At 47.4% G+C, this 23,291-nt stretch overlaps 1 protein-coding gene and 1 pseudogene across 1 annotated transcript in view; both read right to left on the bottom strand.

The window, feature by feature from the left end:
• LOC147897146 (elongation factor G, mitochondrial-like) overlaps positions 1–23,291 on the bottom strand; it is a 113,488-nt gene that overhangs the window by 47,052 nt on the left and 43,145 nt on the right. The window contains exons 12-14 of the mRNA XM_087381024.1: positions 3,424–3,498; positions 3,277–3,345; positions 3,066–3,187 (exon numbers count right to left, since the gene is read on the bottom strand). Of these exons, the coding sequence (XP_087237150.1) occupies positions 3,066–3,187; positions 3,277–3,345; positions 3,424–3,498 (266 nt within the window). The remainder of the gene's footprint in view (positions 1–3,065; positions 3,188–3,276; positions 3,346–3,423; positions 3,499–23,291) is intronic.
• LOC147897147 (uncharacterized) lies at positions 20,314–21,185 on the bottom strand (annotated as a pseudogene).

The raw sequence follows: 23,291 nt of genomic DNA, 5'->3' as shown, positions 1-23,291 counted from the left end.
CACTCAGGATTTAGCCCTCTTCTATGGTGATCAGGGTTCACTTACCATGCATGCTTACACGAATAGTGACTAGGCAAGATGTTCCTACACCAGAGTGTCACATACTAGCAATTGTTTTTTGCTTGGCAATTCATGTATTTCTTGGCTTAGCAAGAAGCAACCGACAGTTGCCGCGTCTAGTTGTGAGGCTGAATACAGGGCAGCTTTCACCGCTACAGTAGAGTGTGTTTGGCTTTGACAGTTACTTACAGATCTTGGTATTTGCCAGACATCCTCCACTATTGTCTACACTGACAGCCAGAGTGCTTTGGCCATTGCGCGTAACCCAGTGTTTCATGCGCATACCAAGCATATTGAAGTTCACTATCATTATGTTCGGGAGCGGTTGTCAGCAGGAGACATAGAGTTGTCCTATCTTCCCACAGAGGACAACATCGCAGATATCTTTACAAAGGCACTTCCTCGTCCCAAGTTCGAAGTCTTCCGACAGTCTTTACACTTGGTTCCCTTTGTTACATGATTTGACATTCCTTGTACATTCATAGGTGGCTATATCCTTTTGGATGAACATGTGCCACCATGACCAGAAACTACCAGGTATTCTGAGACGTTTCCAGAGAACTTCAGCCCATCCCATGGAGGGGGGTTTGTAGGCCATCTTTTGGTGGTTCTAGTGATGCCCTATAGGCCATGGTATGTGCCTTGTAGGCATAAGTGTAGGCACTTATAGTGTTAATGCCTTCTATGCCACATAGGACACTTAGTCCTATGTGACACCTAGGACACTTAGTCCTAGGCCTAGATACAAGTACTTTGTACTTGTGTTTAGGCACCTTATCCATCAATCTAAGTTTGACGTGATTTCTCTTCGACTCGTCCTGTAACTGCAGTCTCACTCTCTCTCTTCACTTCGCACCTACACAAGGCTGAAGCTTACTATGTATGATGCAGGTGAATCAGTGGATGCCACACTTTATGGCCAAGCTGTTGGATGCCTCATTTATTTGTGCAATACACGGCCCAATATTCAGTATGCAGTATCTCAAGTGAGCAAGTATTTGCACAGGCCGTAAAACACATCTTCCCTTACTTGCAAGGCACAAAGTCGTATGGCTTGATGTTTCCCAAGGGGGGTGACTTGCAGATGCATGCTTACAATGACTCATATTAGGTTGGAGACTATGACACTAGGCAGTCCACAAGTAGTAATTGTTTCTCGGGCAAAGCTTGCATTTCTTGACTGAGCAAACAACAAACTACCATGGCTACTTCTTCATGTGAAGCTGAGTACAGGGCAGCTTTCACAACGATAGTTGAATGTGTTTGGCTGCGTCATTTGTTTCCTGATCTTTTCATCTGTTATTGGAGGGTCCTTCTCCAATTCTCACTGATAGTCAGAGTGCTATAGTTGTAGCGAAGAATCCTGTGTTTCATGCTCGCACGAAGCACATTGAGGTTCATTATCATTATGTCAGAGAGAAGTTGCAAGCAGGGGAGACTAGTATGATCTATGTGTCAACACATGACAATGTTGCAGACATCTTCACCAAAGCACTTCCACGTGAGAAGTTTGAGGCATTTCGCAATGCCTTGAACTTATCTCCTTTTGGTGATTGATCACTTCCTTGTACATCATCACATTGGCACTGCAGGGGGGTGTTAGAATTATTGGCATATTCTAGGCACTGACCAATGTAATCCATAAGTCAGTTAGGGGCACTTTTCCCTCACTAGAGGTTTTTTTCCCTAACCACAGTTAGTGGGTTAGTGAGGTTTTGTCACTTAGACAAAATCACCTCCACACTTGTAGTTCTCTTATCTATTCCACTACGTTTAACGAATAAGACCAAATAGTATATGGTGGCAGGTGCGCTAACAAATTCACTGCGACTTTTAATATGCCAAAGAACCCCATGTAGACATGTAACCAATGTAGATTTGCAATCACTAGACCAATAATTGGAATTTGCTTCTCAACAAAGCCCTAAATGCAATAGAAGAATAGGTTTCGTAAGATCAGAAAACATTCCACGTATATGATGCATTTAGACTATAGGAATAGATAGGCAGACCTCCTTGTCGAAAATAGGAGAAGAAAAGGAGCCTTTCATAAAAGACCATGAGGACAGCAAGGTCCTACTCCGCTACTATCACAAGATTCAAGAAATGCTCCACACGTCTTCTCTAGACATGATCAAAACCTGGTCTCTATTTATTTATGCCATATTTTCTCTTGATATCTAGCTATGGTATGTACTTATATATGGATTTTCCCTAAATCTCTCTTTAGGAGATGATGCCTTTCTTGGCTAGAGTCCAGCTTTACCAAGATTCTCCTCTGGCAACTCTTATGCCAATTTCTTCTAAACTATGGAGGTTTCATCCTCTTGTTGCACATCTGACTATAAAGGTGTTTGCAGCTCTAGGAAGGAGCATTCTTCTGCCTTTAGTTGGCCACCCTCATAGGGCCTTCAATTGGACACCACATTAAGGAGATTCTCTTTATAAAAGAAAACCTAGAGCACTAGTTAAGGAAACCAAGTGGAACATTCATGCATCTTCTCTTGCTCTCATTTCAACAAGGAGCAGGTGGACAATCCCAAGAGATAAAGAATCTGCAAAATCTGTCCCACAGGGTAGGGTATGTAGAAACTGAACAGCACATGCTCCTAAGATGTCAAGTCTATGCACACAACAGAGAAAAATACAATGGCAGCAGGCACAACCTGAAAGATCTGTTGGAACAACCAGCCAAAAAGATAGGAAGCTACCTAAAGGAAGTATTGAAACAGTGCAGCAAAGTACTTGGACTAGTGCACGAGCTAGCTAAGCAGGTAGTCACAGCAAAGCAAGCTTTGTAAAGTTTTATTTCACTAGATATAAAAGACCATATCAATTAATAGTGGTCACCGGTCCCATAGATCCTGAAGGGTCTAAAACGGACTTTAATACAAGCATATCATACATATATTACATTTCACGTATCCTTTCACCCTTGTGATCCCCTAAATCAAGTGTTAATATTAGCATGCATATTAATCGAACAGCGAGAAAAGCACACATACCCTACAACTCTTCCATATTGACCTTGCCCACCAGTTTGCTTTTTATGGAGATAGTCATACTCAGCCCGTTGTGTGATTGTCTCTCTAAAGTTTACTTGTGGCTTCCCCACAGTTGATTCCACCTGAGGAAACAAAGCATATTAAATATGATTTATTTCTAAAGCACCAACCTTGGATTTGATACTGCTTTTTATAAAGCTCAGAGTCATACCCGATACTCACGTCGCATGCGCTCAACATAAATGTCCAAGTGTAATTCACCCATGCCAGAGATGATGGTCTGAACAAATTCTCACACAATAAGCAATATACTAAAGCATGCGTTAAAATCATTTGCTTAAATCAAAGTAGAGTGCACCTGTCCACTTTCTGGATCTAAGCTCACACGAAATGTTGGGTCCTCCCTTTGGAACCTATTCAAAGCCTTAGAGAACTGCTCAACACCAAACTAGCTTCAAAACATGTCCCTCCAATTCTTTTTCCAAGACATGCAGAAATGGAGCCAAACTTTCGCTTTCCTAAATATTCAATCCTTGCATTACAAAAACACAATTATAGAACATCAAAACAAGCAATTAAGAAAAAAGGATTGTTTATAACTGCTCAAAACAAATGCAATAAGCAATAACATGTATTCGCTCTAATCCTGAAATGCCAAAAAAAAAACACATGTATATTCTACATCAAGAGGATGTTGAATCTGCCTTTTGATATCTGCCACACCATAAGGACTTTACTTACTACATCCATACATCCATTCACAGGTGCAAGCACGCATGGCATACACACACACTGTTTTTTTTGGGTGAAATCCATTTGTCATTATATTACAAAGATAACCACACACACACACACACATAGATAGAGAGACAGAGACAGAGACATGGAGAGAGAAAGAGAGAAAGTTTATTCAAAGCCTTCGAAAGACCAAAGGTTCTATGAGACTAAAAATCCTGGTACAATGATCTAAGGGGTGGAGCCAATAAATGGGCATCAACACCCATGATCAATACAAAAAGTAAAGTCCACACGAGAGAGAGAGAGAGAGAGAGAGAGAGAGAGAGAGAGAGAGAGAAACAAAGAAAGAAAGGTGTATTAACGTCTTTGAGAGGCCTCGCGGGCCTATGAGACAAAGTACATGATCAAAAGTGACACACATTGTACAAGCCACAAAGGGCTGAGGCAAAGGGCACACTAAGACCCTTTGCTAGTACTATACTAAAATCAGAGATACAACACACATACATACATATAGAAAGAAAGAAAGAAAGAAAGTTTATTAAAGTCTTCGGGAGACCGTGAAGGTCTATGAGACTAAAGATAACTGATACAATGAGCATAACGGTGGTGGTCTCAAAACGGGCCAGCCAACCGTTTCTACAAAAAAGAGGTTATGAAGGACTATGTGTCTAGTCCTGATACAAAAAATATATGTGTCTACCTCCAGATGATACAAAGAAGAAGAAGGGGGGGGCACAAAAAAGTGGGGCAGAGGGGGGAGATACAGTATACATGTGCAGGTGGTGATCGTCAGAGACTAATCATAGAGGGGCCATCAAATGGGAAGTCGGAAAAAACCCTGCGATAGATGATTGGCCTATGACGTCACGCGGCCTAGTCGAGCTCGGTCGTCGGGGGCAGCGGGTGGCCCTGTGGATGAGGGCAACGGTAACCCTAGTGGGGCGGGCCGAGAGCAGAGACGAGATGTCATGGACCTGGATGTGTGAATCTGTCCGTTGACGCTGCTGTCGTGACTCTAGCTCTCGCTCACGTCCGCGTCGTCGGCTAGACTGAGAAGAGGTATCCTGTGGCTGAAAGAAGTCAGTGATAGGCCGCTGGATATCCTCACGCTGTGTGTGCTGCTCGTGTCGCCGTGCACGGAGAGAAGTATCTCGGTGGCGGGTCATCTCATGTAAGAAAGCGGCAAGGCACCGCTGATCCGGGAATTGTAGCATGTGTGAGAGGGAGCCGAATCCGTTGCGGAAGAGGCAGTGGTATCGGCCTCGAATGGCATAATAGATAGGACATCTGAAAGCAAAATGCTCCTCCGACTCGATCTCTTGTAAGTCGCAAAGTGGGCAAAGGCGGTCCTCTCGTGAGATACCCTCTGCGCGTCCACTCTCGATCCGTAATCGGTGTGACGAGACCCTAAACTGACCGAGGGAGATCCGAAGCGCATGTGGTAGATGAAGTTGTGTGTAACCCAGAGGTGTGATGAAGCCCTCCTGTGAGATCTGGAGGCAGTGTCGGCGGTAGAAGTCGAGCTTCACAGGAAGCTCGGAGTGAAGAAACCATGTCCGCCAGGTGTGGAGCTGGAGCAGATCCGCCCGAATGAGCCGGTTGACCTCCTGGTCAGTGGGGGAGAGGGGAGATGGTGGAGCGTCGAGGCTGTACTTAAAAGGAGGCAACCGGTCTAAGTCGAGGCCCAGTCGGGTGAACCAACTGGAAAGACGACTATACAAGCATCGCTGGTCCCCATCAACGGATAAGGCCATAGAGGAGGATAGGGCTAACCAAGGTAGGCGGAGGCGACCGTCAGCGGAGGAGCCAAAATCCCTGACTCTGTGAAGGTAGGTGATAGCCTAAAAAGCCGCATCAAGCTGTAGGGGTGAGGCGCCGAACTCTGCTAAAATGATCTAGTGTGGTACCGATGGTTTGCTACGGATCATCCGAGCAAACATCAGTATCTGCAGGCTCAACTCGAGCCCACTCTGTGTCTGAAAGGTCGACTCCCCACCAAGGGCTACCATACATGCCTGCTGGGCGGACCAAAGAATCAAAAAGGAGAGACTTGGTCCGCGGGTCCTGGAAGTGGGAGTGGTAGCACTGTCGCTCCAGCCTGGCAAGAGCGGCGTATCCCCGGTTGATCCTGGCCTGCATGGCTGGGCGCATCGTGAAGATCGGCCCTGAGAAGACAACGCCCAAGTATGTGTAGGAGTCAACTATCTCAACAGGGTCGCCGGCGAAGAGGAACTGCTCTCGGTGCATAGCGGGTCTGGAAGTGTTGAAGATCATCACCTTGGTTTTCCCAAGGTTGACCTTCAAGTCATGTGTATCACAGAAGGCCTGAAGTCCATCCAAGTGTCGCTGAAGACCAGTAGCAGAAGAGGATAGTAGTACTACATCGTCTGCGTATAGGAGAATCTGGATGGCAGTCCCCGCAAGAGAGCAGCCTACACCTCCGAGTGTCCTGATGGTGGTCTCGAGCTCGTCGATGTAGAGGCCAAATAGAGTCGGTGACAAGGGACATCCTTGTTTGACTCCGATAGTGCTCGTGATCTCTGGGGTCCAGCTGGTGCCAATCCTAACCTGCCCCGTCACCCGCTCATAGAGAGCTACTACTGCCCAGATAATCGCCGAGTCGTAGCCTAACTCCTGCAGACGTCTGATGAGTCGGGCGCGGGGAACGGTGTCGAATGCCTTGCGGAAATCCACAAAGCAACAATATACTCTCTGTCTCCTGTGTCTGGCCTCCTCAATAATCCCTCCAAGTGTAAAAATGTGATCGTAAGTCGAGTGATCCATCCTGAAGCCGGCCTGTCCGGATGCCCTGAGCCCCTGTATCTCTGCGCGAGCACTGACCTCGCCATCTAACACTGATGCATAGATCTTGGACATAACATGTCCAACCATGATGGTCCTGTAATTCCCTGGATCCATGGGATCTCTTGCTTTGTGGATGGGTGTGATAGTGTTCAGGGTCCAGGCTCTGGGGAACCCGTGACAGACAGCTTCATTGAATAGCGTTGCCAGGATGAGGGCTAGAGTTTTGATGCCGTAGGCAACAAACTCTGTGCAAAGGCCCTCATGATCCTTAGCTCGATCGTTATGAAGCTTATGTGCTGCGTGGGTGACTCCCTGGGTTGTGAAGAGGATACAAGAAGCGGGGCGGGGGGTGGCTGAGAGGTCGGGGGGGACTGATCAGGGATATCATAGAGTGTGCGTGCGTAGGTGTGCCAGAGGGAAGTGTCCGTGAGGGGGGAGGGGGATCGGCGTTCTAGGAATTTCCTCCAGAAATCCTTGGAGTTGCTACTAAACAGAATGTTCAGTAGCGTATCCTCATTCTGGCGCAGGAAGGCTAGCTTCTTGCGACGGACTAGTCGACGATAATCCCTGGTGAGACGTGGGTTGGCCCTAGCGTTTCGCTGGGTTGTGAGTCGGAGTGTGCGGCGTAATGCTTTGCACTCGTCATCATACCATCTGTTGCAAGGGGTAGAGCCAGCGGGTGGAGGGCGGGTGAACCGGGCAGTGGAAGGAAAGATGTGGCGGGCTGCATTGTGAAGGGAGTGGGTGATAAGGGTGGCTCGGTGATCTAGAGAGGGTGTGGTGCCTATGTGTCTGAGGAGGGAGGCTAGGTGGGCTGAGTAATCAAGTGAGAGGTTATGATCGAAGTGTATATCATGATAGGTAGTATAGTGCGGGGTGTGGCTGGGGGGGCTCGGGACGCAAGTATATGAAAGAAAAGGTAAGTGTGATCGGCTCCTGGGGGTAAGGGTGCAGTGCGGAAGTCAGTGATCTGTGGGGCTAAAGCAGGAGATCCCAGAATATAGTCGACGACACTGGCTCCTCCGCCATGTGGGAAACATGTGAAACCAGAGGAGGCAGGCCACCGATCTAGTCCATTGTAGATGACCAAATCCTGTATACGTCCAAGGTCCAAAAGAGCCTGCCCATACCCAGTAACGGGAGCGCGACTGTCGGCCGAGGAGCGAGGGAAGCCCGAGTCCTCTGTGTCCATCTCAGGTAATAGGACCGGATCTGAGTGGAAATCCAGGAGTGATGTCTGACGTGCACCTGTCCTTGCGTTGAAATCCCCAACTAGGAGGACCTCTCCGCGTCTGGAGAACTCCACAATGTCTCAGTAGAGATCTAGATAGGGGGATACCCCCGTGTCCTCGCGAAGCATCCGTGCAAAATGTGACGTCTCTAGAGGAAAATAGCAGACTGCAATAAAGAGGTCGCGTGTGGAGGGGCGTCGGAATCGGAGCCATAGGTAACGGGCATGGGCATCCGTGAACGCTGAGCGAAGGAGTACTGCAACTCCGCCTGACCCTCGGACCCCCCCAGTATATCTGGTCTCCTCACGGAATACTGACTCCCAGGTATAGCCACTGACCAAGGGGAGAGGGCGCTCGGGGCTCTCATGTGTCTCTGTATAGAAAGCGATGTCGCGTCCAGTGTATGACTCTGAGAAGTTCCCAGGGTCGGACCAGAGGGTACCATTACAGTTCCATACGGTGCATGCCAAGGGTACTGTGTGCTGAGTCTGAGTCTCATAGACCATGTCTCCCTATTTGGGGGGGGAGTCTGCTACCATGTCTGGAGTACCTGGTGGGGCTCGGCGGCGGGAGCCAACTAACAGGCGGCCATCTCGGACGACAGCCCACTTCCCCTCCTGACGGGCTACATCTCGCTGCTGAAGCAGGGTGCGCCGCTCTTCCACCTGCATAGGTGTGAGATCCTCATCCATGAAGATAGTAGGGTGGTCCCGTAGTGTAGCACGCTGCCTGAGTGCTGCAAGTCGAGCCTGAGTATCCTTGAATCGGATGATGAGTGGCTGTGGGTGCATGGGATCCCGTCCTGTGCACCATGCATGCTCGATCCCATGCTCGACGAGGCCGAGGGTAGAGGTCACAAAAGCAGTCGCGTCCGCTAAGGGGGTGAGTGAATCTGCGCGGGGGATACCTCGTACTCGAATGTTGAGAGCCTTACTGGCCCTCTGTTCCTGCTCGGCGATGGTGGCTGAAACTGCTGCTTTGGGTGCCCGTCTCGCAACGTCCACCCATCTAGTGGTCTCCGCAATAGCAGTCTGGATAGTAGCGATCCGCTCCTCTACCTCTGGTATAGTGCGCGGAGCCGCTGTGACTGTAGCAGTGAGAGAGACAACCTCCTGACGGAGGTGAGTGATCTCCTGGCGCATGCTCTGAATAAGCTGGTCTTGTGCTACGGTGTGATCCCGTAGTCGATGTAGCTCCGCAAAGATGTAATCTATCGTCTCAGGTGGGACCCGGGGGGGTGCGAACTGGGACATGGCGTATGGCTGTGGAGGCGTGGGCGATAGGCTAGCTGTATATGGCAGAGGAGTGGAGAAAGGTTGCTGGGTGAGGGGAAGGGGGGACATAAGAGTGGTGGAGACAGAAGGAAGCTGTGTGGGGGGTGAGGGACTGTGACCCTCTCCTGTGGGGGGCAGGCTGAGTGATACAGTGGTGGGGGGGGCAATGATTGGAGTAGAGATGATGGCTACGGGAGAAAGAACTGCATTGGTGTCCATTGCACCCGATGTTTTCAGGGCTGGTTGGCTGTCAATTGCTAATCCACTCCTGGAGATGCGCTTTGTGATCTCTCCCACAATTGGCTTCGGAGACTGTTTGGGTTTGTGGGCCATTGTAGGACTTGTTCAAGTGCACGATTTCCAGGGGAGGCAAATCTTGTGCAGCATTGCTCTAGGGGTGCGCAGGCCTGCGCAAGGCCAGTGGCAAGCCAAGGCTTGCAGCAGACAAGGGCCCTCAGACCACGGGAAGGCTGCGGGAGGGTGTGGGGCAGAGGCTACGGGAGGGGGGGGGGGCGAGAGGGGCAGCGGGGGGGGCGCCGAGGGCAGCGAGAGGGGCAGCGGGGGGCGTCGAGGGGCAACGAGGGCGTGCGGGGAGGGCGTCGAGGGCAGCGGGGAGGGCGTTGAGGGGCAGCGAGAGGGCAGCGAGAGGGGGCAGCGGGGGGGGCGTCGAGGGCAACAGAGGGGCAGCAGGGGGGGCGTCGAGGGGCAGCGAGGGCGTGCGGGAGGGGTAGCGAGGGCGTGCGGGAGGGGCAGCGAGGGCGTGCGGGAGGGGCAGCGAGGGCGTCGTGAGGGCGGCGGCGAGGGCGTCGAGGGGCAGCGAGGGCGTCGTGAGGGCAGCGAGGGCGTCGTGAGGGCGTCGTGGGGGGCAGCGAGGGCGTCGAGGGCGTCGAGGGTGTCGTGAGGGCGTCGCGAGGGCGTCGTGAGGGGCAGCGAGGGCGTCGTGAGGGCAGCGTCGTGAGCGTCGAGGGCATCGTCGAGGGCGTCGTGAGGGCGTCGTGAGAGAGGGAGGGCGTCGCGAGGGCGTCGTGAGGGCGTCGCGAGGGCGTGCGAGGGCAGCGAGGGCGTGCGGGAGGGGCAGCGAGGGCGTCGTGAGGGGCAGCGAGGGGCAGATGGAGGGGGGGTGGTGGAGGAGGGAGATGGAGGGGGGGGTTTGGAGATGGAGGGGGGGGTTGGGTTAGAGAGACAGAGACAGAGAGAGAGAGAGAGAGAGAGAGAGAGAGAGAGAGGAAGATTTATTAACATTTGCGGGAGGCCAACAAAACTATGAGACCATGGAACATAGTAGCCATGGCTTGTATAACACCAGAATGCCATTCCCATTGTCAAGCATTCTCGGAACACATAAAACAAAACATTCCACGTTTCCAGTCAAGGAACATTCCCAAACTCGCGTTCTCGACCATCTCGGACGTTTCGGAAGTCCACCATTCCGCTTGGGCAGCAAGGGAACGTTCCTTGGAAAATGTTCCCAACTTTCCAGAACATCATTTACTGGTTGTTCCAGAGTTGACCTGTAACACAATAGATCCTGCCGCGCCACCTTTCTTTCTTTCATGTTTTCTTAGCTCCACACCTCTTCCCCCAGCATCCACGCATAGTCTATCACGGGCATCCACAGCCCCTTGCATACTTCCTACAGGCTGCAGCACCATCAAATATCGCCAGGCAGCCTCGGAACTAATAAGAGAATTGACTTTTTGGTCAACGTTGTTTTTTCGACCGACCAGGTCAACAGTCAGCGTTAATCAGCCAACCAAGGTCAGTCAGTCTGCCCTAAAAGCCTAAATAAGGGTGCCCCTTTGACCTCATTCTTCATCCAACTCTTCAGTACTCTAGCCTTCAGCCAGCAGTAGTTCTAGGGATCTGGATCAAGGAAAAAGAGTCAGCAGCAGTCCAGCAGTCTCTTCAAGCCCGGTTCAGTCCAGTACAGCAGATCAGGGACTGCGCTCCAGCAGCCCTCAATTCTAGCTCTACAGTGAGGGATCGCCCTCTCTACAGTATTATTTTTCCTCTTTTGGAGGTGAGGGTTCTTCCCTCCATATAGTACTTATTTTTCCAGCCCTATTGGGCAATTGGTTATTCAGTTATTATTTTCGCTCTTTGAAGGCCCATTATATTTCTCCCTCTGATTCTCCCACTAACTCCACAGTTCTACTTGTCTTTTGAGTGCATTATTCCATCAGTTCTGATAGTAGTGAGTAGGAAAGAGAGTGAGTTAGGCTATCTCCATGTTACATTGGTATCAGAGCTTCAGATTTTCTTTCCTAAGATAGGGACGGTCATTTTAGGGACAGCCCCAATGTTTTATGGTGGTAAAGACAAGATCAAGAAAGGACGCCATGAGTACTAGTGGCACATCCAACATAGGTGGAGAGGCAAGATCCACTTCCCAAGCCTCAACACAATAAAACACCGCCGCAGAGGCCCCAATGTCATCATGATGGCCATGATGCAAACCATGATGCAAATGCAACAACAGTCCGAGAGTCTCTTTAACCGCATAATTCAACTCGAGTAGATGGGGGATAATTGTGAGCAGGCTGCCAGAGAACGCACGAGAGTAGCTCGAGAGGTAAAGGAAGAAAGATTCCGAGACCTGAGAGACCAAGGAAGCCAAGAAACTTTGGGATCGGAAGCAAGCTGTCACAGAGAGTGAGGCTCAAAAAGCCAAGGAGCTCCGACTACTTGAGGCCCAAGAAGCCACGGAACGTCAACATTGGGAAAGGCAGCCAAAGACCACGAGGCTCACGAGGCCAAAGAGCTCAGAGAGCCTATTGCTTCAGAGGAGAAGGAAGAACCGGAGCATATTGCTCAGGAGGAGAATGAAGAACTAACCGGCAACTCCTCATTTCTCTACTCCGACCACATGGAGACAAGGCATGGAGAGAGACCAATAGCCCATCAAAAAATTCTTTTCTTGGGAAGCTCAACTTCATTCAGTACGACGGTAAGCAAGAACCTCTAGTGTTGACTTCGTGGCTCAATCACTTTAAAAGTTACTTTTCAGTTGTGTCTACGAACAATACCGAGCGGTCCACCCTAGCATCAATGCAACTCACACGAAAGGCAGTCACCTGGTAGCTCAAGTGGCAAAAAGGACCACTATGATGCCCTCTAAGGAGCTGTGGTTGCCCACAGAATCCACCACCAATTACCACTTCGATTGTGCATCTATCTTTCCTTGGACTTTGACGATGAGCCATAGTGAGCCCTCACAACCATAATTCTTGGCTCTCCTTAGAGATGAGACAACATGGGAGGTCTTTATAGGTAAAAGGAGTTTGTAAAAGATATCACATCACGGTTCTTACCACCTCAGTACCTGAACACGCTTCAAAGTCATTTCTATGAGCTACACCAAGGGGACACCGGGACGGTGAATCATGATGCTAACAAGTTCAATTAGGTGTCCATACAATTGCAGCTGGAGGAAAATCAGAAGCTACGCAAGTTTCTCCATGGGGTGCGTTTAGACATCCAGTGGTATGTTTGTAGTTTCAAGCCACGGGATTATAAGAGTGCATACAAGCTTGCTCAGAAGATTAAGAATGTTCAAACCCCTGTGCAAGCTGGGCGAGCGAACATAATTGCATTTGAGAAGGTGAAGTGCCTTACAATCATGCTTGGTGCACCAAATGCATATGTTTTTAATATCCCGAGAAGACCAAGCAATAAGGGGCAAATAAAACTTGCCATCAGTATAGACTGCACAATCCGAAGACGAACATGCAATGGTCAAGTAGATGACTTCCAATAATCTAACTTGAGGAATAGCTTTTGCAGCACCCAAAGTCTCTTATGTGGCAAAGAAATATGCCATCCAATAGGATAGCCCAAATGACGCACCACCTCATCAGAAGAGAACACAAGTCCAATCCAAGAGATACTATACCAATCACACTCACAGAGAGGCAAAAAGTTTTGATTTACTGAAATTAACTTTCAGTCCAACTACAAGGCCAAATAAACAAAGTGCATGCATAATGTGCCTGATATCAACCTCTTAATTTCTAGAAAGATAAAAGAATTGTCAGCAGAAGCCTTCACAAAAGGCGCGCCTCTTGGAAACTCAATGCCATGCAAATCCCGCTGAGAAACCAAGGCATCTATATACATCAACAGAGGATGAGTAGCAATTGCAAAGAGGAGAGCACTAAGAGGACATCGAACTGAGTGGCCTAAGGACCAAGGAGACGAGAGGGCATCAGATAAAAGGCAACTTGTTGTGCCCTCATCATATAGCCATCAAACCACATTTTGCATCTTTGGCCCAAAGCCCAACTGTCACATAACTGCAGCAACAAAATCCCATCAAATAGTGTCAAATGCTTTTTCAATGTCTACCTGCATGATGAGAACATCCTGATGAGTGTATTTGGCATATTCTATGCCAATATAAGCATTTGTAATATTGTCCATGATCTGCCTGTGAAGCAAACCATACTGTGCAAGGTGCAATCCCATGTACAAAAAATGTGATTTACACAAAACCAACATTTTAGAAATCAACCTGTACACAATAGGCATCAATGTGATTGGACGCTAATCAGTCAAAGATTGACAGAGGGGCTCCTTGGGAATCAGACACAGCAAGCCCTTTTTCCAAGATGAACGCAGATGACCAGAGAGACAAGCCCTATTAATCATGAACAACAGAACAGGGCATAGCTGATCCCAAAATTCAGCAAAAAATTCAATTGTTAAGCCATCCCATCCCGTACTTGGACAGTGCCGCTTTCAATTCTAAATCTGTAAAAGGCAATTCCAGCTTATGTGCATCCCCATAAGAGAGAACTAGTCAAACGTTTTACAGAAAACCCTCCGGGCATCAGCCTCCACAGGTAGGGGACGAGGTTGGGTTGCAAACATATCAGAAAAAGCTTCTGCATATTCATTGTCCATGAGCCATCCTGGCACAGCACAGGATGCAAGGAATGCATGCAGTGCAGGGCATGAAGGCTTTTGAAAAGGCCATGTATCTTGCATAGCTTTCTGACGAGAGTGAAGCTGCAATTTTCTTAGCTTGTGTTGATCGTTTCCAGACAAGCAATGAAAGGCATCCCTAAAAGTAGATTGGTCCTCTATGAACAATTGGCTCTACTGCACTATAGAAGTGATGCGCTGAACCAAAGCTTTTGCGTCTGCTACTTTGTGCCGCAAATTGCGAAGATAGCATTTGCCATAATGTTTAATGAGATCCTGCATTACAAAGGATAGACGGTCCCATGCCCAGTCCCCATCAATAGAAGCATGCAAAACAAGTCGACAAATGAGAGCCTTGGCCGTAATCTGAAAGGCATTAAGCTTCAGATAAGAATTTATCACTAGTACAAGCCTTTTGCATGGCAACCGCACATCATGTACTGGTAAACCAATGTGTAAAGTCATAGAGACCGGGAAAATGATCAGATAAGCGCAAGGCATTATTGAAATGCATGTCACAAGTAAAATTGTCAAACTGAACTGCATGAAGCATGTACCATCGATCCAAACATGTACAATACTGAGTGCATGTATTATGATGGAAAGTATATCAAATATCATCAGGCTTGAGGTGCTGCCATAAATCACAGGCCTGCAAAGTATCAAGTGTGAGTGTCCAGTCATTCCTTTCTCTTCCCATCAGATGTGAACGATGCGTACTGCTATCCTCATTGCCCGTGGAATTATTAAAATCCCAACATACAAATGCATTATCACTCCAAGGATATTCAGCCAAGCAATGCCATATTTCAGCCCAAAGAGCTGTATTATTGTAAGCAAACTCTATCAATGGTAGGTACTTTTCCCAGTCTGAACCTTGGTCACCCACGTAGCATTTCAGCATATCCAATGCTGTAGAATTTGCTACTTCACTTTGACCATCTGTCTGGGGATGGAAAGAATAAGAAAAATTCAGATTCGTCCCCATGTTATCAAATAAAGCTCTCCAGAATAGACTGGTCATTCTGGGATCTCGATCACTAACAATGGACTTAGGCATACCATGATGCTTAAAGATCTGTGCCATGAAAAGCTTAGCCATATGATCTGCCTTTATGGTTTTGCGAACCGGAATGAAATGAGCTTGCTTGCTGAATCTATCAATGATAGTCCAAATCCCATCATTCCCTAACTTTGATCTTGGCAAATCAAAAATAAAGTCCATTGTAATACTTTCCCATGGTGCCTGAGGCACAGGAAGAGGTATAAGTAGGCCAGGTGCCTTCCGTCTATCATACTTCACTTTCTGACACGTAAGGCATTCAGTAACAAACTGATGTATATCTTTCCGCATCCCTGGCCAAAAGAAATACTTCTCTAGTGCTAGAGTAGTTGATGTAATTCCTCTGTGTCCAGCATAAGGAGGTGCATGGCATTCCTCCAAAATCTTTTTCCTCATCTCCTAGGTGATGCATAGGCAATCATCTTTCATTAGATACCCATCTTTCAGGGAATAGTGACTGGTGGATTGCCCCTCTTGCATTTGCTGTAAAATCTCACCAAAATCTGCATCACTAGCATACTGCTCCCTCATGCCTTCTAGGTCCTGGTGATAAGCAATAGTCACATTATTGACATGGGGTCGTCGGGACAAGGCATCTGCCACTCTGTTCCGAATTCCTGGAGATGGACAATCTAAAAATGATACATTGACAGCATGTTTGCCCATTTCATATGCTTCTCGGAAAGCTTGGTCTGAGTCAAAAAGTATCTCAGACTTTGATGATCTGTTTTAACAGTAAAATCTGCACCCAAAAGATAGTGCTTCCATGTATGGATGGCATGAATTACAGCCAATAACTCTTTCTCATAGATTCCCAGATATCTTTCAGCATCACACAATCTTCGGCTCTCATAGGCTACTACATGTGCATTCTGATGTAATGCAGCCCCAACACACTCTCCATATGCATCGCAATCAACATCAAAAGGTTGATAAAGATCCGGGACTACAAGAATAGGCTCTGTAGTCAACTTCTCCTTGAGTGTATTGAATGCTTTCTTCTGTGATATTCCCCATGTGAAGGCTGCATTTTTCTTAGTAAGGTCATGTAATGGATCTGCGATATTAGCAAAATGCCTGATAAACCTTCTGTAATAAGAACACAGGCCTAGGAAACTTCGAATTTCATGCACAGTTTTCAGCTCTGGCCATTCTTGAATGGCACGGATCTTTGCTGGATCCATCTGTATCCCATTCTTGGATATTATATGCCCCAGATAATGGATTTCTTCCAAGAAGAATTCACTTTTCTTGCTGTTTGCATGGAGCTGATGATTTCTCAGCTCTTGAAACACTATAGCAAGATGTTTCTTGTGTAAACACTATAGCAAGATGTTTCTTGTGCTCTTCTTCTGTCTTTGAAAAGACTAGGATATCATCGAAGAAAGTACCCGTGAAATGCATGTACTTTCGGAAGATGCGATCCATCATTCTATTGAATATGGCTGGAGCATTTGTCAACCCAAACGGCATCACTAAGTATTCATACAACCCGAATGTAGTACGGAACGTTATCTTGTGCACATCCTGAGGCTGTATCCTCACTTGGTGATAGCCACTCTCTAAGTCTATCCTGCTGAAAATTGAAGCTCCATTTAACTGATCCAGCACATCAGCAATGTGCGGAATAGGGAATCTATTCTTGATGGTCATTTTGTTCAGTGTGCGGTAATCGACGCACACACGGAATGAACCATCTTTCTTCTGTCCTAGCAGTACAGGGGAACAAAAAGGAGACGAGCTGCGCTGAATCAACCCTTTGGACAGCAAGTCCTGTACCTGAGCCATAATCTCATCTCTCTGAGTCGCACTGACTCTATAAGGTGGTCTGTTTGGTGGCTCACTACCAGGCATTAACTCTATCTGATGATCTTCTCGTCTCTCTGGGGGTAACTCCCCTGGCAAAGCATCGGAAAAGCAATCTTTAAAGTTTACAAGAAACTGAAACTTATCTTTGTCTGCATCATTCATTTCAGCATGCATATCATTCTCTTTTTCTTTTACAAAAACCATGTACACGGAAATTGCAGACTTTATTGCTTTACCACATGTAACATCAAATACAATGGGGATAGTCTCCCCTTTATTCCTGGCAACTAAACGCTGGTTTTTCCCCCTATGCACAAACTCCACCACTCTTTCAGGAAGAGTCAACTTCACTACCTTGCGATGAAACCAAGGCATTCTCAAGACTACATCATGATGTTTCAGTGGAGAAATGAAGAAGTCTTCCTGATCCACATAACTCTATACATGAAGACGGAGCTTCCCTATCAAGGGAGTAACTGGCACACCATTCCCACAGAACATGTGATCGGCATCTGAAGCCCTGCCCAACTCCTCCGTCTTTATTCCCAGCCTCAGAGCTAGGTCCTCTGATATGAAATTATCAGTAGCCCCTTGATCAAATAAAATTTGCGCTTGCTGGTCTCTCACTTTGCCCCATGATAGCAGCAATTCTCGTTCTTCTGGGTTTGAAACATGACCCAGTATGTCAGGAATTCCTCCTGCCATTGGCTTTTGCAGTCCCCATCGCTTCTCTGCCTCTTTTCCCTTCGAAGTTGAAGGCTTTTCTGGGCACTGGGCAGCCACATGCCCCTCTTTGCCGCACTTGAAGCATTTCCCATCTCTACGGAATTCAGCTATCTGTTCAGCGGTGAATGGAGATTTCCCTTTATAAGTCTTTGAAAACTGAGTACCCCTCGGCTTCTAAGGCTGAAACCCTTTCTTTTCAACCTTGGGGTACTCTTTCTTTTCTGATTTTGAAAAACCAGTTTTCTTTCTTTCAACACGTCCTGCATGCAAGGATAGTACTATAGATGGATCTTGTAACGGCACAAGACTAGCTACTGAAGCTGAATGCATAAGGTCTTGAATGTTCTTTGCCCCCAAAGCATTCACTACTGCCTGAATTCTTTGACTGAGACATGCTCTGTACTTTCTCATTTGGGTTCCTTTGGAGATCTTTTTGAAAGGTGCAACCTGCAAATAAGCATCCCAAAACTTTTAGTTGTACACATCCGCTGTATCTCCTGCATCCATATGCAAACTGTCCCAATCTTTAAGAACATGGTCTCTAAACTATTTAGGCATAAACTGCTCGTAGAAGGCTTTCTTGAAGTCCTTCCACTTCTTTGGGGCTGACCCATCTGTGGTCTGTGCACTCCACCATGCACTAGCTGTCGCTGTCAAGTGCAAACTGACCATTCTTAACTTGGAGAATTCTGAAAACTTTTCTGTACCGAATGCAGCATCAAACTGCCTGATGAACTGCAACGCTTTGTCTGTATGACCATACTGTCCATTGTAGGTCATAAACTTGACACATTTACCTCCCTCTTTGAATTCCTTGGTCTCTCTGGAAGACTTTCTCTTCCTAGACTTCTTGTGTTTCCTTCTTTTCCTTGATGGTTTATCTGATAAAGAAGAAGATACAGAAGTCGAACTCGAGGTAGACGGTGATGGACTAGGAGATCGGTGATGATGCCTCGATCTCTTCCTGCTATGAGACCGTCCCCTATGAGATCTCTCTTTCTCTGGCTGTACACGAGAGTGTGCCTCTGGCATTGGCACATCACATGCTACATTAGGCATAGCTTCTCTTTGAAACAAATGATGAGCCCTTGGATCCTTTCTAAGATTTTCCATCTCTTGTATACGAGTGCGTACCATCTGCTCAAATTCTTGCTGAGTTTGTTGCACACTTCTCTATCTTGGATGTACATCCCTATCTTGTGAATCCCACTAGATAGGCGATTGAGCCATTTTCTTACAACTTGTCTGAGATCTGCAAGTTTCTCACACACACACTATGTATGCAACTGATGCACGCTGCCTTTGCTTTTCAAAAAGAAAATTTACCTCAACAATAGGTGTCTTGCATTCACAATCTATGCCAGTACTGGGCTGTCAGCTCAAGGCATAAACTTAAAGCTGTGTGCCTCTTTTCTCGCTACTGCAAATGGCTTCAAAAAGCATCTGTTTTTCCCTCTTTTCACTTCTCAAAGGCATGCATACTCTTTTTCTGCAAATCTCTGATTTTTCTGCTTTTCTGCTGCTTTTCTGACAGTAAAAGTCTGACAGGTAGGTGAAATCTGCTAGCAGAAACAGTCTCTGCAACTTTTTTTTTTTTTTTTGGGGGGGGAGAAACAGTAACCAGATGGAGTAACTAGCTGGTTACTCTAATCAAACTGACTGGTTCTGGTCTGGTTAGTCTGCAACTGGACTAACTGGACTGGTCACAGTCTGGTTACAGTGACCAGACTAGTTTGGTTGGGTCAAGTTAACTAGACCTCTGACCAGAGTTAACTAACCAAAGTTAATTTAACCACTGGTTTGCCACATCAGCCTACTGCGTGTCTTGCCACGTCATCTACTGCACTGTCTGCCACATGTCAGTGCCACGTCATCTACTGCACAAGCATGCCACCTAGCTGCCACGTCAGCTCGCACGTGCAGACGCCATGTCATATGTGTGCCACGTGTCTGCTGACCTCGCAAGTCTGCCTCTGCCACGTGTGCCACGTCAACTGGTGCCTTGCCTGCCACGTCACGCTGGCTGCCACATCAGCCTAAGGTTCTAGACCTTGGCTGCTGATCAACGTCGGGCGTCTCGCGTCACGTAAGAATCTCCGTCAAACACGAACCTGTGCGTGAAGGCATCGCTACGCTTGAAGGCGTCGTCACCACACGGAGAGCGTGACGGAATACTCGCCCAACTAATTTACATTCACGTCTCCCATCGAATGATTGTAGACGGAAGTATTTGGAACTCTGTCCGGTTGCCTTCGCCAATCATCTACAGCCAACGATCCCTTGTAGCAGAGAGGACAATAGCTTGACAAAGCAGCACTTGCTATCGCTTCTCCTCAGCACCAGCTAATTAAGCACACGGGTGTCCTACCGCAACCACAATCTCCTGATTGGAATTGATACCCGTCAATAATCTCCCGTAAGATTACATGAATCCCGTCGATAGCCGAACTAAGGAAATCATTTCTGGTCACTCTTTGACCATAATTAACACATATAAAACTCTTTAATTATGATCAAATACATGGTCAACTGTACTTTGACTCAGGATATTTACATTGTGGTGACACTTTCCTTTTCTCACGTGACAGTGAATTAGAACCTCGCCTATCACGCTTCTTCCCTTTGTTGAAAGGAGGCTTGGGAGCCATCCCTGGCTTCCCTACTTTCTTGAAACTCTAAGACTTATTGCTTTTATACCCGCTGGTTTTTCCTAACAATAATGTATCAGCTGTGGTAGCATTCTCAGTAAGTTGAGACATGTTGGTAACCCTTGTTTTAGTACAATAATCTATGATTTCCTTTGGCAGCCCACAACAGTATTTTTCAATCTGTTCTGACAAAGGCACATGCCTATAAGAGCTGAACGGCAAGAGAGCTTCCCAAAAAATTTTGTTGTACTCTTCCAAGTTCTGACAGTGAGCTGCATCCAACTTGTTCCATGCTGTCATAACATCTACCTCAAAGTTAGTGATCAACCACGTACTTGAAAACACCTGCTTAAACTGAACCCAACTCGTGCGTGCTCTATTTTGAAGCAGCAAATTTGTCCACCACTGTAGAGCATTCCCCTTCAAAAAGGTGGCTGCCTTTCGCATTTTAGATGACTCAGTAAAGTTCCCTCCTGAGAAGGCTGCATCAAACTACTGCACAAAAGTTAAAGCTTTCAGCTTGTCCTGAGCCCCATTAAAGGTCTCAAACTTCACTGCTGCACCACCCTCTTCCCTTTGGATGCCAGATTATCATACACAGGTGGCTGCAAAAATGGAGGTTGAATTGCATTCCCTCCAGCCTGTCCTGCGTTACCACGACCCATTAGAGGGTTTGTCAAACCTGCCCCAAGAATACCAAACATACCTGTAGGAGCTCCAAAGGTTCTTGTCCTTCCACATTGCATTCCTGGCTGCATACCAATATTGTCATACATCATGTTGGGCATTGCGGGCTGCATTTCCCCAAATACATTGCCTTGCATCCCTTGCATCCCAGGCTGTAAACCAACAGGGTAATTTCCAAGCATTCCTTGACCATCATTAACTTGACCAGCCATTGCTTGAAATACTGAACCCCCACCAAAATACCATGGATACATAAAGGGTTGGGTAAAAGCTTCCTGCCCTTAATTTAAATTCTGAAAATCAGCCCCTTGGCCATGCATAACCATACCAGGACCTTGAAAGGGCTGTTGCCCTGCAACTCCCTATACATTTGGCATTAATGGAGGCTGTTTTTGAACCCCACTAAGCTCCGCTGAATGAGAATGCTTCTTTCTCTCCTTAAACATCAAAGGAGTATGGATGAACTCAAGGAACCTCGGGTCCTGCATGAGCTGCGTGAGTGCTCCCACAGCGCTCACTAACTGTGTCCTAAAAATAGCATCGGCTTCCTCTGCATCCTCACCCTCTTTTGACTGAGAGACACTCAAACCAGAAGCATTTACCACTTGCTATGCCTCAACATTTTGGTCATCGTTCAAGGCTCCCTCATGCATAGGTTGCTCTTCTTGCTCATCCTAGGAGGACTGCCCCTCCATATCCTAATCATTATCTGTCAAAGACATATTTGCTGATTTTCTTCCCGCTGTAATCGAATTACAGCAAACAACACTTCACCATAGACAATCACAGGCTTACCTCCTTAAGAAAGATGGTGATGTCCCAGCAACGGAACCAAGAAACCAGCCTAAAGGCTACCAAGAGGGTGATAGAACACTAACCAAACAAAAACCGTCACAATTGAATACTCAGCAAACACTCCACAGACAGCAAAGACACAGGCTGGCCCCAAAGCCTTGGCACCCCTTTCGGTATTTCTTTATTAGTAGAAGAGTGCCACTTAGAGATTACATCGTGAGTACCAACTCACACGCATTCAATGCTCTTCCCTCACTTAGAGGCATCACAATGCTCTTCCCTCACTTAGAGGCATCAGTATCACAACAAATTAACCCTGCGGGACTCTGCTAGCACACCCATGTGACCATAGGCATCCATACTCAGTGCAAACACCCACATTTAACATGGGAGTCTTTATTTACAGCCCCAAGCAAGGCCACACACTCCCCACTAGGATACCCAAACAATGGGTGAAAGCATAAATTGAGCTGCCCGCGGTGATCAAAAGCACGAACAATCTCTGCAGGCATTCATTGTAACCATCCTGCCAAGCAAGTCTCTTCAAAAACACAGCCCACTGCTCATTGGCCAGCAAGACCCCCAAGCATAACCTCTGTATGCATTCTTCTTACCCAGCATGCACTATGCTGATCATTGCTTTGCTCACTCCCAAGTAGTTGGCATTTAACACTCCCCAACCATGAGTACACAACTTGAGGCAACGGCCAACCTATCACCCTCGTGCCCGCAAGCTGCCCAAAAGAAGAACTAGCGGTACAATCATCCCGTACACCTGCAAGTATGTTCACCATACAACCACCCGTACATTCACGTACACTCGCCCGTACAACCATGTACGGCTGCCCATACAGCCATTAGTGTGAGCAGTCAATTATCCGTACATACGCAGCAGCTGCCATTAATGTTCCGTACAGAACTGCCAGGTCCCTTCAAGGCTTTCACATGCTCACAGCTGCACCCTGCTCTCAGAATCCTTTCGTACGATCGTACGGCCACCAGCTCGCTCTCTTTTGTCGGCGCCTATCTGTGTGAGGACTCTGTCTTCGTAATCTGCCCCCCCGCGCCATTCTTCTCCATCAACCCCTTTTCTCTAGGCCTTCCTTTCCAAAAAGGAACCTGCATGGGCTTGCCACGTAGCAGCCCATGCCTTGAGTTGCCCCTAGGCCCCCTCTAGTGGGGCCTCTTTAAAGGCCTACCAATGACCAACTTGAAAGGCCTAAGGTTGTTGGGGCCCTTTTTGGCCCTAAACCTTTTAGTTGCCCCAAAGGCAAAATTGCCTAGGGGAAACTTGCACACCCACATCCTGTGACCTCGCCATTTGATTACCGGGGTCAAGGCCACATGTGAGCATCAAAACCCATGCCCTCGTGGCAGTTAGCAGCACATCACCAACACAAAACCCCATCAAAAAGCCGTCTATAAGCCATCATCGAAGAGAGCAAAAACTAGATGATATGTGCCTCATGAGACTAAACCTTGTCGCAGACATGTATAAAGAAAATCGATAAAGCAAACAAGGC

Source organism: Dipteris shenzhenensis, chromosome 11 (assembly GCF_047967505.1).
Source record: "Dipteris shenzhenensis isolate YYH24624 ecotype China chromosome 11, Dip_SZ_1.0, whole genome shotgun sequence".
Lineage (NCBI taxonomy): Eukaryota > Viridiplantae > Streptophyta > Polypodiopsida > Gleicheniales > Dipteridaceae > Dipteris > Dipteris shenzhenensis.
The sequence above is the reverse complement of the archived record's forward strand: the minus strand, read 5'-3'. Positions and strand labels throughout refer to the sequence as shown.